Below are 18,149 nucleotides of genomic sequence, written 5' to 3'. Positions count from 1 at the left end.
GTTAATTGAGAACGAAAGCAAACGATGCTGGATTATAGATATAGCATGCCCAGCTGACAAAAAGGCATGTGATAAGGAAGAAAGAAAAGTCGATAGATATCACAGGTTAGTTTGGGAGTTTAAACAGTTGTGGTCGCTGAAAGAAGTGGTAGTAGTACCAATAATTGTCAGAGCCCTGGTAATAGTAAGAATCTTGAGAAGTACATGGAACAAATAGGGTTGCAATAATGGTGGAGCACTTTCAGAAAACAGCACTGCTTTGAACCGCTCAAATACTCCGGATGGTGCTCAAAAAATAAGGGGTGTTACCTTAGTTCACTGGTAGTGAACAGCTGACACCATAGTACGTCTCCAGCCTTAGAAGCTGTGCAGAGACAATAATAATAATAATAATAATAATAATAATGAGTGGGTGTGTGGTAAGTAGCTTGCCTACCAACCACATGGTTCAAGGTTCAGCTGCACTGCGTGGCACCTTGGGCAAGTGTCTTCTACTATAGCCTCGGGCCGACCAAAGCCTTGTGAGTGGATTTGGTAGAAAGAAGCCCGTCGAATATATGTATATATATATATATATATCACCGTGATCACCGTAACCGACTAAACTATCAGATGTTGCTACACATCGCTGGTCACAATACGCTTCGCATTGTTTTAGCCTTCAAATGATGCCACCCCGCTGGCTAAGTGAGCAGGCCAACAGAAGAAAGAGTGAGAGAAAGTTGTGACGAAAGAGTACAGGAGGGATCGCCACCATCCCCTGCCGGAGCCTCGTGGAGCTTTAGGTGTTTTCGCTCAATGAACACTCACAACGCCCGGTCTGGGAATCGAAACCGCGATTCTACAACCGCGAGTTCGCTGCCCTAACCACTGGGCCATTGCGCCTCCACACACACACACACACACACACACACACATATATATATATATATATATATATATGTGTGTGTGTGTGTGTGTGTGTGTGTGTGTGTGTGTGTGTATGTGTGTGTGTGTGTGTGTGTTGTGTGTGTGTGTGTGTGTATATATATATATATAATTATATATATGTACATGTTTGTCCCCCCAACATCGCTTAACAACCGATGCTGGTGTGTTTACTTCCCCGTAACTTAGCGGTTCGGTAAAAGAGACCGATAGAATAAGTACTAGGCTTACAAAGAATAAGTCCTGGTGTCGATTTGCTCGACTAAAGGCGGAGCTCTAGCATGGCCACAGTCAAATGACTGAGACAAGTAAAAGAGTAAAAAAGAGAGAGAGAGAATAATGCTAATGATGATGATGATGAAAATGATAATTATTATTATTACATAAACGCCTGGATAGTAATATATATATATATATATATATAATATATATATATATATTATATATATATATATATATATAATATATATAAACTGGTGTATACGATTGTCGTTGTATAGGATTCTAATAAATGAAATCTTGGATTAGGTTTACCACTCTCAAGTTGTGAAAAATCTATATATTTGTGATCTTTCATTGATTAAAAGAAATTTCTATAATATTATATAGAAATCTTGTATTTTGTGTAGAAATATTCTCTTTCACAGATTAAGACTAATTTCGCAGTGTACTATGTATATCAGTATATTATTATATTATCTATATCAGTATATTTATTTCACCAGCTTCAGATGAAAAGGAAAGGGAAAATACGTGAAGGTAGAGCAGACTGAAGAGCAGTAATTTTAACTCACAAGATACTGTGATAAAATCTGGCCTATTTTAGTATGTGCCAACTTCGCATCCTTTCTTTTCTTTTCAGAAATATAAACAATTTACGTACGCAGTTGTTAGTTTAAAAGAGGAGATGTTATATGACTATGCGAAGCTCAGGTTTTTTACAACAGAAATGAAACTAAACACTGAAACCAAATTACAGCTTGCCTTCTTTACTCTCTGATGTTCTTACACATACAAAGGGAAAGAGTTCCTTTTGACTAGACTTAATATCGGGATAAACAGGGAAAGTGTAACCGAAAATGTGTACACTTTTTGGATATTATTAGAAACATTTTAAGTATGTCACGTTTATGGCGTACATGTTCAGCTGAACAGGAAGCCTTCTCCACTTGATGGGGTTCGACTAGAATTTTAATGTTATTATTCAGACTGAGGAAGAAAGGCTATAACAGTCGCCGGACCTCTCAGGAATAGTGTAGTAAGATTGATTTATTTGATGATCATTTGGGATTTCTGAAGATTAATTTCTGGAAGTAAAACAGGACGAGAGAGAGAGAGAGAGAGAGAGAGAGAGAGAGAGAGAGAGAGAGAGAGAGAGAGAGAGAGAGAGAGAGAGAGAGAGAGAGAGAGAATTTTCTGGGGAAAAAGAATTGAAAAAGTTAATATATAGGATTTATTAACAGAAAAGAGTGATACATATTTGACAAAATCAGTGGAGCAGAAACAGTTTCAGTGGTACAAGAAGAGATAAAAAGAAGATATATATAGCATTGTACTGTATTGCTAAAGAAAGATTTACCAATGATGTGCAGGGGTGGTACTGCATATGCATTACAATAGGTGTGTGAGCTGTGGAATGACTATAATAAAAAGTAAACAAACATATTTTTATAAAATAATTTTTATTTAATAAGGCGATAAATATTACCAAAAAAGTTTTTGATCAAATAAAAGGAAAACATGATAATGAGTGTAACAAAAATGCTGATTATGTCATTCAAGAGTGAAAAAAAAAATGAGCATTGCCATCAGTTTTTTAGGATTCTATCCCACTCCCCCACCCCCAAAGATTCCTCAAAAATACTGTTCATTGTATATGACTGGATACTAAAAGACAAAATAATGTTGAAAGAAATATTTCTAAGTTCAATAATGTTTTCTTTACATTTTTGCTTTGCTTTTAGATTACTGAAATCTAATGTTTATGCTTTGCCACTTTGGTAAAAGTCACTTTGTTAAAGAGCGATGGAAATGTTTACTAATGGTCTGATGAAGAATATGATCAAAGAACTAGACGATCAAGATGAAGATTTATTTTTATTAAAACTTATTCAATAAATTTAGACTAGCTAGTATGATTATTATTTGCGTTGTTGTGTTGTGGGAGTTCATCGGAGTTATACAGGGAACTAGTTTTATCACATATCTAAAGGAATCGTTTGTTAAAAAATAACAAGAACAGGACTAGAAACAAGTGTAATAGTATCTTCTTTTTGTTTTTGAGGATCAGTAGAATAATTTAAATTTTTAGAGTTCTTTCGATGTATTTTATTCTTATTTCCTGTTATATTTTAAAGGTAATAATGATATCTGTTATAGGCACAAGATCGCAAAATTGCGTTTAGTCGTTTAAATAGTCGTTAAAAATAAACTCCACCACTGAACTAGTAATTTATTTCTATCGACTATGGACAGATGAAAGGCTAAGCTGACCTCGGCGAGAACGTAAAGAACTAGAACAAACGTCACAAAGTATTTTGTCCGAAGCTCTAACGATTCTGTCAGTTCATCGCCCTTTATTTTCAGGGTAATAATAGAAAGTAAAATAAGTAAAAGATAGCACTCGTTCGATGGATGAAATCATTCAAACTTTGTTGTCAAAGGTTTTCAATTCTGTATACTGGACGTGGTTTCCTTGTTCAGACAGTGACAGCGTTCGTTTGTCAAGGATAGACGATCCTTCACTGAAAGAAAAATAAGAAAAACAGTCGTAAGTAAATTAGTCTAAAACTTTATTTGACAATAGAAACCCATACTTCCCAGCTCTCATATATATACACACATGTGTTCCATCAATACACACACACACACAAACACACATATAAACCGTAAATATATTAATAATTGTTATTTGTTTTTGACTAATCACATCGACAACAAAGATTATTTTTTGATAGGGGGAAACGGAATGAAGGATCGTGACACCATTGAAAAGATGAACTGATATTACGTTAACTATTCACTGGTGTATATACTTCTCATTGGTGTATATACTATTCACTGATGTATATACTTCGCATAAATATTAAAGTACTTAGTGAAAGTACAACCGTCATATCTCTCATCACTCATTGTAACGAAGAATAATCACTTATTGAGGATAATTGAGGCCAAGATTCGGCAATCAATTGCTTATTTGGATATCTTTTGATACACCAGATCAAAAGTACTGAAGAAAAGAGAAGGATGTCCTGTACATTGTGTAATAGTGAACAATTTGGTGTACGAACGTTTAAAACAATTGTTATAAATGAATATATTGACATCCGTTCATCATATTGACTATATATATATATATATATATATATATATATATATATATATATATATATATATAATATATGTATTATTTCTATGTTTTATTTGTGTCTCCCATCACAGCTTGATAAGCGGTGTTGGTGTGTTTACGCCTCCGTAAATCAGCGGTTTGACAAAAGTGACCGACAGAATAAGTACTAGACTTAAAAAAAGAAAGTCTGGTCGTTCAAGTAAAACCTTTCGAGGCGGTGCTCCAGCATGGCAGCAGTCAAATGACTGAAACAAGTAAAACAATAAAAGAATATACATACATACATACATACAAACGCGCGCACACACACGCATACACACACGCATACACACACTCTTATATATAGATAAATATACACACATATATGTATGTGAAAAAGAGAGAAGTACGTGTGTAAATCTGTATATATATATATAATACGTATCTATATTCATATACATGCATACTTATATATGTATTTACATTCATATATATTAAGTGTGTCAGTATAAATGTGTGTGCATAAACAAAATACACTCAAGTGTTGCACTGTAGGTGGTCGCTTTGCATCCTTCTGAAACTTATCTTCACAATTTCCGCCTTAGTATACTCACTGACATATTCTGATAAAATATCTGCTTTTCTTTTTGTTTCTCTATAGCTGTCTATATAAATCTTTCTTTGAAATATAATCCTATCATATTTTTGACATTGCGTGAAGATATAGTCTCTATGTAGAGCCATAAATGGACGACTTTAATGCTATTTACAATAGTTAATTTCAATGAACAAGCTATCACTAAACTTAAAATGCTTTTTCAAATTTCTCTAAGATACCCTCTGATGGAATGGTTCAACTTTTGTTATACGTTGCTAGGTTCCGAAAACACCATTGTAAGCAGGTGAATAAAGTAATTTTGTTGCTTAGTCCTTCTAGACCGCCCTGATCGAGCAGTCTTACGATCAGTGGTTTTCCAGCTGTGACAGACCCATCCTTGTTTTAGAGATAATATGTATTAGATTACATTGACTAACGTGCTCTCCTTTCTTTAAGATGGTAGAAAGTGATTTGGATGAGATTTCGCTCCTGATTATACTAGATCGTGCACTCACGCATTAACTTTCTCATTAGCTCACTAAGTATTTACTGGAGTAAGTAGTGAAGATGAGAAGTTACGAAATATTTAGTTATAATTTTGTATTGCATAGTAGTAGTAGTAGTAGTAGTAGTAGTAGTATAGTAGTAGTAGTAGTAGTAGTAGTAAGCATCCGATCTGCGGTCAAAGAAATCGTGTCAGCTGCCGATGCTGCTTTCCATGTTTTGCCGTCGCGGTTAGATGGCGCTGGAGTGTCCTCTCCAGGGAGCAGGCCTGAGCAGTTTTTCGTGGGAGATCGGCAATTGCCCATGCGACACGTCTTCTTTCTCCATCGCCACCAGTGTTATCCAAGGGAAAGACAGGAGTCAGTACAACTTAGCACCAGTGGGGTTGCAGGAGATGCCAGAACGAAGTTGTCTACAACACCGAACTGCCTTAGGGACTCCTGATTTATCCTGGGGGGTTTACTCCCGAAGCCTTTCCCTTAAGTGGGTATTATCGCAAGGCAGCGGAGTTGTTATTTATCGCTGCTGTCTTAAGCGGGTAAGGGCCTAATAAGCAGCATAACGAGTAATGACAATTGCTTATTTGGATGGTCGTTGGCTCTTTAGAGTTCATCCGCCCTTTGGCAGGTCTTGTATTTAATCCTGCAGGGTGACCAAATAGCAAGAAAAAAACACTTTCCTCACAGAGCAAGCTATCTGGCACCTGTGAGAAAGAGAAAGAAAGAAAGAGAGAGAGAGAGAGAGAGAGAGAGAGAGAGAGAGAGAGAGAGAGAGAGAGAAGGGGATGGCATCTGGCACTTGTGAGAAAATAGGGTAAGTTCTTATGTTATATATAGCTAACATAACATTATGAATCCGAAAAAGGTTTTAATTAAAATACGCCAGTAATAAAGCGAAAAATCATTGGCGTTACTTGTAATTCTTGTTAAAATTGCAAGGGGGACAACTCCGAAATTGTTGTGTGTTGTGGTAACTGAAGACTGATTAGATACAATAATGTCAGAAACACTAAAAAACTAAAAAAAAACCTCAAGAAATACTATAACACAATTCACTACAGGTGAATGGCTACTCCATTGCTGAAACTTGGTAGAATGTTAGAAGAAATATCTTGGTAGTGATCGAAATCAGCCCGTGAGGTTGGATTTCAAAACCTTTTCAAATTGAATTAATGCTCATACATCCGGATTCGTTTAAAGAATATATCAGTAATATACTGATAATTAATGTATTTTACTGCACACTTCTTCTTCTTAGGTATTACAGTGACAAGCAAAAACGATCGCTTGAACGAACGAAATAGTTTCTGTATTGTCACTCGACTTGCTCTAATAATAGACAAATATCCATCAAATCACATTCTGTCGCCTTAAAATAGGAAATGCACATTGGATAATGTAGTCCTGAACACTATTTTAGAAAAAAAGAAAAAAAAGCGCATCAGGAATGTCTTTGACGTTAAGTCTGCTTAATCCGGGATGATATGGAACCAAACAATAACAACTCACGGAAGCCCATTTAATAATTTCAGAAAGAAAATATGACATATCTGAACTGAGACTCTGTGCTAAAAGTGAAGTAATCGCATCTTAGAAGAGTCATCTTTGCCATTTATGAATAACTCAAATTTCATATCTCCTTTCTTTTATTTTTTGGCATGTCAAAATCTTCGGTCCACATTTGTGACCTGGTCTTTGACACATTCCTCTACAACTATTGAACATCAATTTTTGGCATATTTATATTTTATAGACCACAGTACGAATGTCACTAATAAAAGTACAAATATATAGACAAGCAGAAGTATTGAGCCTAAAATATACTAACGGTGACACATGTTAAAGGTTAAGCAGTTATACGCCAGACCCGTATGACTCAGAATGATATAATAATAAAAAACAAACACGCCTATAGAAACTCGCTAGTAACTGCAGTTGCAGCAGAAATGTTTCCGTTACATCTCGACACCTAAAGACATAAGAAAAGTAAATATAAACGATTCAACAGTTGCAGCAGAAATGTTTCCGTTACATCTCGACACCTAAAGACATAAGAAAAGTAAATATAAACGATTTTCTATGTTATTAAATAGCTAAGATGGTTCTTCCCCAATGTAAATATGAAACAATTTGTCGATAACTAACCTTTCTTGATTTTCTGCTTCTGCAATATCATCGGGAAGATGCCTGTTTAGTGTTTCCGGCAGAATGAGAGCAAAACATCCGGCAATGATGGCTGATATACCAAAGCACAACGAAGGAACTAATTGATTATAGGGACTTGCTAAGACATTTGACTGTAAAGATAAAAAAGAAAATAGGAATTAATGAAATACTGAAATGCTTTGCAATTTTTTGATGTTTGAAACACTATCATTAAGTCATGGTAAAGATAAATTTTTTAAAAAATGACAAATTTATCATCATCGAAATGAAAATAATTTCTCCTTGAGGCTTGAAGCAAGTTTTCTATTTTAACTATTCTACGGTGTTAATTAATAGGTTTTCTATTTCTGTTCCTCTTCACTGGATTATCAACATACAGACATGAATAAGGGATCCCTTAAGTTTTATTTAGACCTGCTAGTGATAGCAGCTAAATTTTCTCATATCACACCCGACCATCGAAAGAAAAATGGAAGATATATTGATAATAAGTCATGAATATACATTATAAGAAAAAGGCATGTGCGTGGATAGAGCGTTTTTAATAATAGGTTTTCTAGTTGGGAGCTGATAGGAGCAAACCAACAACACAATCGTACACAAAAGCATACACTTGCTGTAGATATTTCAGCATATAACATATATTTTCTCACAGCTTCCCTCAAGTAGATTTGGGTATAATCTTTAACAGATGTGCTTATTCCGCTCTTTCTCTTCTTTTTAAGCGTCAAACTAATACAACTTGTCACTCCAATGTTCTCTTCGTTTTATGCTTATTGCCGAATATATATTTATAATGCTTATGCGAACGCCTTTCTTCTTTTTTTTCACCGCTTACTACACTGCACTCACTCTTAGCGACAACCTCTCATCTTCTCTTTTTCTCCTCCATCTCTTCTCTCGTTTCCACCCTCCTAACATGCATAACTGTAACTCCTTTCTCCTCTTTTACCAGACACATTTTTTTCATTGTTTTACTTTCCCATTTTCTTTTCTCATTACTTTATTTTTTCTTTTTCACATTCAGATAAAGGACTAGTGTCCGAAACATCAAGACACTTTCTCTTCTTTTTAAGCGCTCAAATCATACATTTCTTTAAAATTGTCTCTCATGTGTTATCTTCTTTTTTGCTCATTGCCATCTATCTATCTTTCTATCTATCTATCTATCTATCTATCTATCTATCTATCTATCTATCTATCTATCTATCTATCTATCTATCTATCTATCTGTCTGTCTGTATGTCTGTCTGTCTGTCTGTCTGTCTGTCTGCCTTTCTGTGTGTGTGTGTGTGTATGTGTCTGTGTGTTTGTTTGTGCGTGCGTATATCTATATATTTCAGACATATATTTTAGACATTGAAAATAGCTTGATAAAATAGATATATTGGGTTCACAAATTGTATGCGTTGGGTGAAGGAACCTCTGCAAGCTACTCGACCTATGATATGACATAGGCACAAACAACTACTCAACACTCGTGATTACGAATTTCCATTCAAATATTGAAGAAATCTCTATTCATAAAAATATTTCAATTTAACCCTCATCTCAAAACTGGTAAAATTATTATTATGACTCGATCCTCTTTTTATACACCGCTCTCTCTTTCTCGCTCTCTCGCTCTCACACACACACAAATGCGAACACACACACACACACACACACACCACACACACACACACACACACGCACACACAAAGAGGCATACACAAGTAAAAGTAAACACACACACATATTTGATATATACTGGTAACGCAGAATCATATGCATTCATTTGTTTACATGCTTTTTCATGCATAATTACAGACTCTACGATAATGGAGTTTAAGTACATCCGAGAAATCGCTGCTGCTAGTGCAACTACGCATGTGGTTTGTGTATCAAGAACATGGGGATAGTACAGCATAAAACTGCTGTTTGAATTGCAACTGTTTAATTCGTTGGACAACAGCCTTGTGTTGAAACAGATATTGTTAAATTTGGGGATGGTCATATTTTTGCCAATTAACCATACGCACTACATACTTGGTCTTCACTTCAGCTTTATTAATATCATTATTTTAATGTCCATCGTCTTAAACCTTTCGTTACACACCCTGTGACCTCTTCAGCGACTTTCCGTCCCGCGTGTCTCCTCTTGTTCTTATATATCTGCATTTCTATTTGTATTTTAAAACCATTTTATCTACCGAGTGCGACATATATATTTATAAATGCCGCACTCAGTATATTATATTATTCTTTTTATATATTATTTTTATATATTATTCATTTTGTCATAAAATAAAAATTTTAGGTTTTGGCTGATGAAAGTTTACAGATTGATTGTTATACATATATTGACAATGTTTTCCATATATTTACATTTCAAAATGGTCACTCTTTGCCTAATGCAAGTCATTTTTACCTCGTAATTCTTTATTCCAGCCATTTTCAATGCTACAATTTGTTCACGTTTTCTCTAAGCCTTTATATTCAATGAAGAAAACTAAAGAATGTTTGGCAGCGTTATATAACATTTGCAATTATTTTTGCGAATAAGAATGTTTCAATTTGTTTGAATAATGAGTTTCAATATGGAGTAAATGTATATACTGCACCCAGTATATATGCATCTATCTCTCTCTCTCTCTCTCTCTCTCTCTCTCTCTCTCTCTATATATATATATATATATATATAATATATATATATATATATATATATATGCACCTTTGTAAAAATGTGTATAGGTAGGCTCACTCCGTTTCTTTGCTACTGATATTATTTATACGTACAAGCAGATAACTATTGATTGTGATGGTTCAAACTTTTAAGTGACACACTTATTATTCGTCAAATGATTATACGAATAAGAATAACAGGAATCGGGAGGATGTATATCTCGCTTTGCAACTACGTGGTTTCGAGTTCAATTACACTGTACGCCAGCTTAGGCAAGTGTCTTCTACAATGGCCCTGAACCGACTAATGACATGTGGGTGAATTAGGTAGACAGAAACTTCGTGGAAACCAATTGTGTGTGTGTGTGTGTGTGCTTGTATTTGTTCCCCTCCAACACTTGACAACCGGTGTTGGCGTGTTTACATCCAGGTAACTTGACGTTTTGGCGAAAGAATCTGATACGATAAGTACCAGACTTTAAAATTATTAGCTCTGGGGTCGATTTCTTCCACTAAACCCGTCAAGGGACGGAAAGTCGCTGAAGAGGTCACAGGATGTGTGACGAAAGGTTTAAGACGAAGGACATTAAAATAATGATAAAAATAAAGCTGAAGTGAAGGCCAGGTATATAGTGCGTATGGTTAATTGGCAAAAATATGACCATCCCCAAATATAACAATATCTGTTTCAACACACGATTTCATATCAAGAATCTTGTAAAACAAATTTGTAAAGATATATGAGTATATATGAAAAATAATCAAAATGAACGAGCTATTTACGATAAAAAGAAGAAAAAATAATAAGTAAAAAATAAAAAGAAGCGAAAGAAGCGTTGAGAATACATCAATACATTTTTTCTTTTTTAGTTGAATGAAAACTCTCCAAATGTCATATAAGATCAATGACCAAATATGGTCAAAAGCAGTTCCATTTCAGAGGAAATGAGAACATTTCAGTAATTGAATTAAAAGTCAGACTTACTGCTTCTGCAACATATGGTGCCACCATACCACCGATTCTTGCGAAACAGGAACTCGTCCCGACAGCACCATTTCGAATGACAGTTGGAAAAAGTTCACCGGAAATGACGTAGATCACAGCAAAAGAGGCTGCCAAATTGAATTTACCGAAGGTTGTCAAAGCGATGGTAAACCCAATGTATTCTGAAAGTCAAAAAACAAAATATATTCAGTCATGTAACAAAGATCCCTTGTACACTTCTTAACTCATCCGAAGAATTGTACTCTGATTCGTATTTTATCAGACCAAACTATGCTCCTGTGTATATTTATTACTAAATTAATGGTAACTCGGTCCCTTACGAATCAATCTTGGAGCACAAATAGAAAAAATTGTATAGATGAGTGTTAGTATCTGGAATAGAGACAAAATCAAGCGCAGGAAAAGAATATATGGTAAAGACGAATGGCTAATATAGAAACGAAGTAAAACATAGCTACACTTATGATAAATTTGAATAAAACCTATGCGATATTACATTTTAAAAATGGATTTTCGTCTGTTTAGACTGAGTATTCAGTTGTATGATAAGCTGAAATACTTATTGATTTAATTAGCATGTTTTGGAGGCGCCTTGTTGCCCTTCTGATCGTATGATAGCGATTTTGATTCATGGATCGGGCGATGGGTTGTGTTCTTGAGTAAAACACTTCATTCCACGCTGCTCCAGTCCACTCAGCTACCAAAAACAAATAGTCCTGCAGCGAATCGACATCTCATCCAATGGAGAGATATACACGCCACAGAATTCAGGAAACTAGCCTTATGAGCCCATGGCTCGGAAGAGACTTTTGATTCTTTTAATTTTCGCGTTAGTGATTGAGTATTCCGCTGACACGTACACCTGTATCGTATTCCTTGGGGAGAGTCAGAGTGATATAAGGTGTGATAAAGCTGGGCTTTTATATCACAGGTACAATTCATTGAACGGACATCTGCTCAATTCCGCCTTCCTAATTTTATTCTCTAGGTTTTAGTCGCTGCAATAGCAAAAGAGGCCACTATGTGAGATCTCAGACAAATGTTTTTTATCATGGATACGAAGCAAAGACCTTAAACTTGTTTCTGGAGGATGTGGCTACGAAAAAGCCTTCGCATGCCATCTCAAAGCGGTGAAATTGATGCTCTGAATGTTTCTGATGAAATCTTGTTAGTAAGAACTTGCAGAAAAAAACTTGAGCAGGGATGGGGGGAATTCCTTAGAGTCGATGTTCAGGGAAGGAAAAACTGGGTTTTATGGTTATGAGTCCTGAGGTTTAAAAAAATTCTGCCGAGGTCGACTATGCCTCTCATCCTTACAGGCTCATTAAAAAAATATCAGTCAAGTACCAGGGTCCAGGTAATTGACTGACTCTCTCCTATCAAATATGTCGGCTTTCTGTGAAAATCACAAATAATTGGAAAGTGGATTGTCTTCACGCACTCATAGCTCTCAACCAGTCGGGCACTGCGATACGTAGAAAGTTCACTTTAGTGTTCTATAGAGGATTAGTGGCGGAAAAGGGCGACTACATTCTTGGGAAGACCCTAAGCGTCGAAGACGATCAACGAGCCACTCTATTCCAGAGAATTCTCGGCCTAGAGCCGATGAATAACTTCCAGAAATCCCTAGCATAGCAATGCTACTGGGGCGCATTGTTTGTTCGAGATAAACACAACAGGCACGGAAGTGCCGTCTGCTGAGCATGTCCGAGATGCGCGCAGGATGACGAAACCGTCCTGCAAGTATTCGGGCAATGTTCGAGCATTGCTGACCTGTGGGTTTATATCAGACACCTGCTGACACGTGTGTGACGGAATCCGCTATCAACTGAATCGATTGTGAAGACTGACCCGCTGCTTTCTTTTAACCGGGAAGGGCAGGCAGTTTTTATAAGTCTGATGGCCACAGCAAAAGAGGTTGTAAGGTGGAAGCGATTGAAGGGGCCGAAGACAAACACTTTACTTTTTGGCCAATGCCTCATGAACTTCAAGTTTCACTCGAAGAGCAAAATAAGGGGGAAAAGGGAAGTGTTGTTCTCCAGCCATTTTGTTAAAAGGTTTAAGAAAGTGGCGAGAATGATGCGAGTGAACAGGCCTGTCCTGAGTGTATACCTATAAATCGGAGATGAGGAACTGAGGAAAGGTACCTGCCGCAGAAGTCAGAACACCTGTAGTCTTATGGGGTTTTTCCATGAACAGACCTCGAACGTCCCCTCCTTATTGAGGAATACGCATTGTTAAAATGTTATTGCTTTTTTTTTCGTAAACCTGTTTACACGCAAAACCCTCACAATAACACACACACACACACAATGCTTTCCCTGTGCCATCCATAATGTTTTTCTTAGTGTAAACCCTTTGTAATCAACATCAGCATGTTTTGGATATTGGAGATAGCACAATTTTTCTAAGATTTTAGCATAAGATATCTCATCTTGCTTATTCTATGTTGCATATGTTGCGCAAAGAGCACATGTGGAAGGTTTCAAGTTTCTTTATATGTCTATAATAGGGAGTCCATACCTCTGCCCCATACAAAAATGTGCTCAAAATACAAGATGCATCCAAACAATTTGAGTTGAAAACAAATTAATAACAGACGAATTACATCCCGCAATCAACAGACACACTTGCCCAATCGAAGGAAAAATCAAAATCCTCACTGTTTCCATTGCTGGACTGAAATTACATTCCCGCATCCATCGCAAATAGAGGCAGCTTCCCAGGTTTTTTCCTTCTTTCTATTACTCTCTTTAACTTTAGGTCCTCGCCCTCAAACACTCATACGTCGAAACCGACAGGAGCGACCAAAACCACCACCACCACCACCACCACCACCATCATCATCATCATCATCATCGTCGTCGTCGTCGTCGTCATCATCATCATCATCATCATCATCATCATCATCTCATTTCTATCATTATTATTAAGGTGGTGAGCTTGCAGAACCGTCAGCACACCGGTGAGAGTCGAAGAGGGAGAGAGGGAGAGGACTTATACGAAAATTGTACAATTGGTTACTTACCCTTAAGATACATCATGGTGACCAGTGATGATACACACGATATTCCACCCAGAATCATTGATGTACAGTAAACTGGCTTTCGACCAACTTTATCAATAATAAGTATACAAAGGAAATAAGCTGGAAACTCTGCTAGGCCTATGAAGAAGAAATTTAGGAAAATGTTTCCACCAAGGTTCACACTATTTAATGACAGACCATAATAAACCATGCTGACGACAAACCTGCAAGTGAAAGAATGGTAGTATATTTTTATTTACATCTCTGACATATTGATATAAAATCATCAGTTAACTTTAATTTACGTTTCTTTGAATATGATAAGCAGTCTTAAATGAAGAAGGCAACGATAATTACTGCCGTCTGTGTTTCCTAAGATATTTGATGTTGTAATAGAATAAGAGATAAGCTCACGACGAACCAAATCTGCATAAGGATTTTCATTATCACTTTCTAGCTATGTACTTTTACTTTTTTTAATGGTTTAATCGAAGAAAAAGGGTCGCGCCAATGAGCCTTTTCAAGGCTCCAGAGACTGTGGAAGTACAGAGTGGACTCCGTTATAGGTATCGAAAGATCAGGTTGTTGTGCTAAACTGCGCGACAAGGATTTAAGTCTACTACCCTAGAAAAATAATGAGCATTCCGAAGGACACTGTCTATCAAACTACAGTTACAAGACCTTATTCTGAATTTAAGGTAAAAGATACTTCTCTAATGTGCCATACGGTGAGATTGAATACACATAGTTGCGAAACGAAGTTTTCAACTTTACAACCATGTCATGCACCCGTATGTTCTGAAGGCATTTTAAAAATACACAGGCGTTATAAAAGATCAGTCCAGTGTGGTGCAAATGTATGAATCATCTATTAATTCACCATTGTATCTAGAAGCGCTACAATATTGAATCAAACGATAGTTACTCTCGTATCGACTTTCAGCAATATCAAAACAACTTGTTGATGTAATACTAACATAACAGAAATTCATAACATATTTTGCGATTGTTATTTTGAGTACATACGAGGTCTTATCAATAAGGACTGTTACCATAGTAACGAAGCTAAAGCACGCAGAGTAAAGCTGCTTGGCAGAAATTGATCTTGGACTCTGTTGTGCAGGCACATTGAATTGTACAGTTCTAACTCACTTCTGCTGTTTATAGCAGTACTTGGAAGGAAGGCGTGTAGCGTGTGATCGTCGCATTGACCATGGTGATACTTGCTCAGAGGCCTACGTAAAGTTGCAGAAACTGTATGGTGAAGAGTGTATGAGCCGCACACAAGTGCTCGAGTGGTTCAGAAGTTTCCAAGATGGCTGAAAAATGTCGATATCGACGAACGTTTTGGGAGACCCGCAAAAGCATCGAAGATGTGCCTGCAGTTGTGAGAGGAAATCGTCGAATTACCATCGTTGAGTTATCAGAGGATGTGCAAATTAGTTACGATTCAGTTCAGTCCATTATCACTGAAGATTTGGGTATGAGATGCTAAGTTTGTGCCAAAAATGCTTTCAGCTGACCAAAAAGACACTCGGGTTTCAGCTGCACAAGACCTTCTTGTCGGGAACGATGAAAACTTTTTGAAAACTTTACGTAGGCCTCTGAGCTGGTACACCAAGCTTTTGACAAAATATGATGCAGATTCTCAGCTCAAGTTTCTCTGTCATGGTCAATGCGACGAACACACGCTACAAACGTTCCTTCCAGGCACTGCTGTAAACAGCAGAAGTGAGTTAGAACATTAAAACTTAGTGTGCATGCACAGCAGAGTTCAAGCTCAATCTGTGCCAAGTAGCTTTATTCTGCGTGTTTTAGCTTCGTTACTATGGGAAAAGTCCGGATACTTATTGATTAGACCACGTATATATTTGGCTCAACCATATTGAAACATGGGAAACAGAATGCTTGAAGGGAACAGTTAAACCTGGAAGAATACAGCTTACTGTAAAGGATCACTTTTTGCTATAGGCTGATCAGAGCCCATTGTTTTTGAACATCATTTCAATGTCTCTCCCCTTCACCAAATAATGTCAAACATTTGAAAAGGATCTACAGCCCATCTATTCCAATTAAGACCATTCATTTTCTAGAAGATATCTCTCCAGGTCATACCAACTAAATATCACAAGCTTGAAATATAACTCATGGAAACGTATCACTGAAATAGCAACAGTCCGGATACTTATTGATCAGACCTCTTTCGAGAGTGGAAATACTATTGATATATACTAGTGTTTTAACTGACTGAAAATTGATCGATCCGTAATGCTACAAATTTCGGAACTAAATTCTTATGCATGTTGACAAATCATGAAGATAGTTATCGATATACGTTAATGTTGTCACTATAGAGGGCGATGAACTAGCAGAATTGGTAGGGTGTCGGACACAATGTTTTGTTTTATTCAGTACCGTACTTCATATTTCTGATTTTAAACTCTTCCACGGTCAACATTTCCTTTCATCGCTCTAGGGTCTATAAAACTATAAAAGAAAGTACCAGTAACCTCCTTCTCTATAAATTTAAGGCTTTTTGCTTATGTTTGATACAACTATGCGAAATTTCACTTTCATGGAGGAATCTCAATAAGAATCAAGAAATTTATATGATTTACTTACCAGTTGAGGAAAATAATCAGACTTTGAATCGTTAGTTTTTTAGAGGTAAATATAATCCATAATGGCACTGACTTGACATTTTCGCGAAATTCTAAAGAATCAAACAATTTTGGTGACACTTCGACGCCGTTACCTTCTGCTATCTTCCGCATAACATCTTCAAATCGTTCACGTTCTCCCTGACTCTGTAGCCATCGTGGGGATTCTGGAATGTATCTGTCAGTTATAGGGGATAGAAATAAATAAGATTGAAAACAAAGACAGATTGAAAAGAGAAAAACAAAAACCAACTTCCACACTATTGGTAAGCAAGTGATTGGTCTATAATTACTATCTGTATTACCGTTGCTTTTGTCTTTCATAAGAAGTACTGTTCCCCCTCTAATCATCTAATCTGGTATTACTCCTCTATTCAGGCAATCCTGAAGTTTCTCCCTTAATCTCTCATGTAAGCTACAAATTTCTTTAACCAGTACCGTTGAACTAAATCTGGTTCTGGGCCCTTCTATTTCGGCATTTTTCCTAACACTTTTCTCATTAATGCACTAGTTAGTTTTAGATCTGTTTGCTTCTCACTGACTACTTCTATTTCTTTAACCATGCTGCACATTTTCTTTAACGATGCTGCATTTCCATTATGATTGACTGGCGTATTCCAAATATCATTCCAGAATGTTCTAGCTTCTGTATTAGGTTTCTCATCCTATTTATTTGGCTATAAAATCTGCTCTGGCTTAAGTCAAATAATCTATTCTGTTCTATTTTTTCTGATATTTGAAAAGCTCACCTGCTACTACTATGATACACTGTTTAAGCTCTTCCATTACTATCCCAAATGCTTTCTCTTTAACTAAGTATCTTTTTTTTCCTAGAGAAGATTTAAATCTTGTGCTTTCTAACTTGTTCAGTTTCCTGGTTGGTTTCAATCCTACTCCAATCTTGTCTTAAAGTCTTCGCTTTATTTTGTAATCCCCTTTTCCACATTTGCTCTTTTCTAATCCTTCCATGAGAAATAGCTAATCTTCTAGTGGCAACTACCCCTCCTGCATAAACCAATAGGTTAGTGCCACCTATATTTTTAGTATCTATCCTACTGATAACAGAATTTACTTTCCTAGTCAGATCTAGCAGCTTCCTACCGTTGGTCGGAAACGTTAGCACGTCGGGCGAAATGCTTAGCGGTATTTCGTCTGCCGTTACGTTCTGAGTTCAAATTCCGCCGAGGTCGACTTTACCGTTCATCCTTTCGGGGTCGATAAATTAAGTACCAGTTGCGCACTGGGGTCGATATAATCGACTTAATCCGT

General features: G+C 36.6%; 1 protein-coding gene across 1 annotated transcript in view; it reads right to left on the bottom strand.

Moving 5' to 3' along the window:
* Nucleotides 1-2,592: 2,592 nt before the first annotated feature.
* LOC115222009 (organic cation transporter protein) overlaps nt 2,593-18,149 on the bottom strand; it is a 55,035-nt gene continuing 39,478 nt past the window's right edge. The window contains exons 6-10 of the mRNA XM_029792121.2: nt 16,843-17,058; nt 14,221-14,444; nt 11,172-11,353; nt 7,502-7,653; nt 2,593-3,671 (exon numbers count right to left, since the gene is read on the bottom strand). Of these exons, the coding sequence (XP_029647981.1) occupies nt 3,572-3,671; nt 7,502-7,653; nt 11,172-11,353; nt 14,221-14,444; nt 16,843-17,058 (874 nt within the window). The 3' untranslated portion in view covers nt 2,593-3,571. The remainder of the gene's footprint in view (nt 3,672-7,501; nt 7,654-11,171; nt 11,354-14,220; nt 14,445-16,842; nt 17,059-18,149) is intronic.

This window comes from Octopus sinensis, linkage group LG19, assembly GCF_006345805.1.
Source record: "Octopus sinensis linkage group LG19, ASM634580v1, whole genome shotgun sequence".
NCBI classification, from domain to species: domain Eukaryota; kingdom Metazoa; phylum Mollusca; class Cephalopoda; order Octopoda; family Octopodidae; genus Octopus; species Octopus sinensis.
This window is presented reverse-complemented; position numbering and strand designations above follow the sequence as displayed.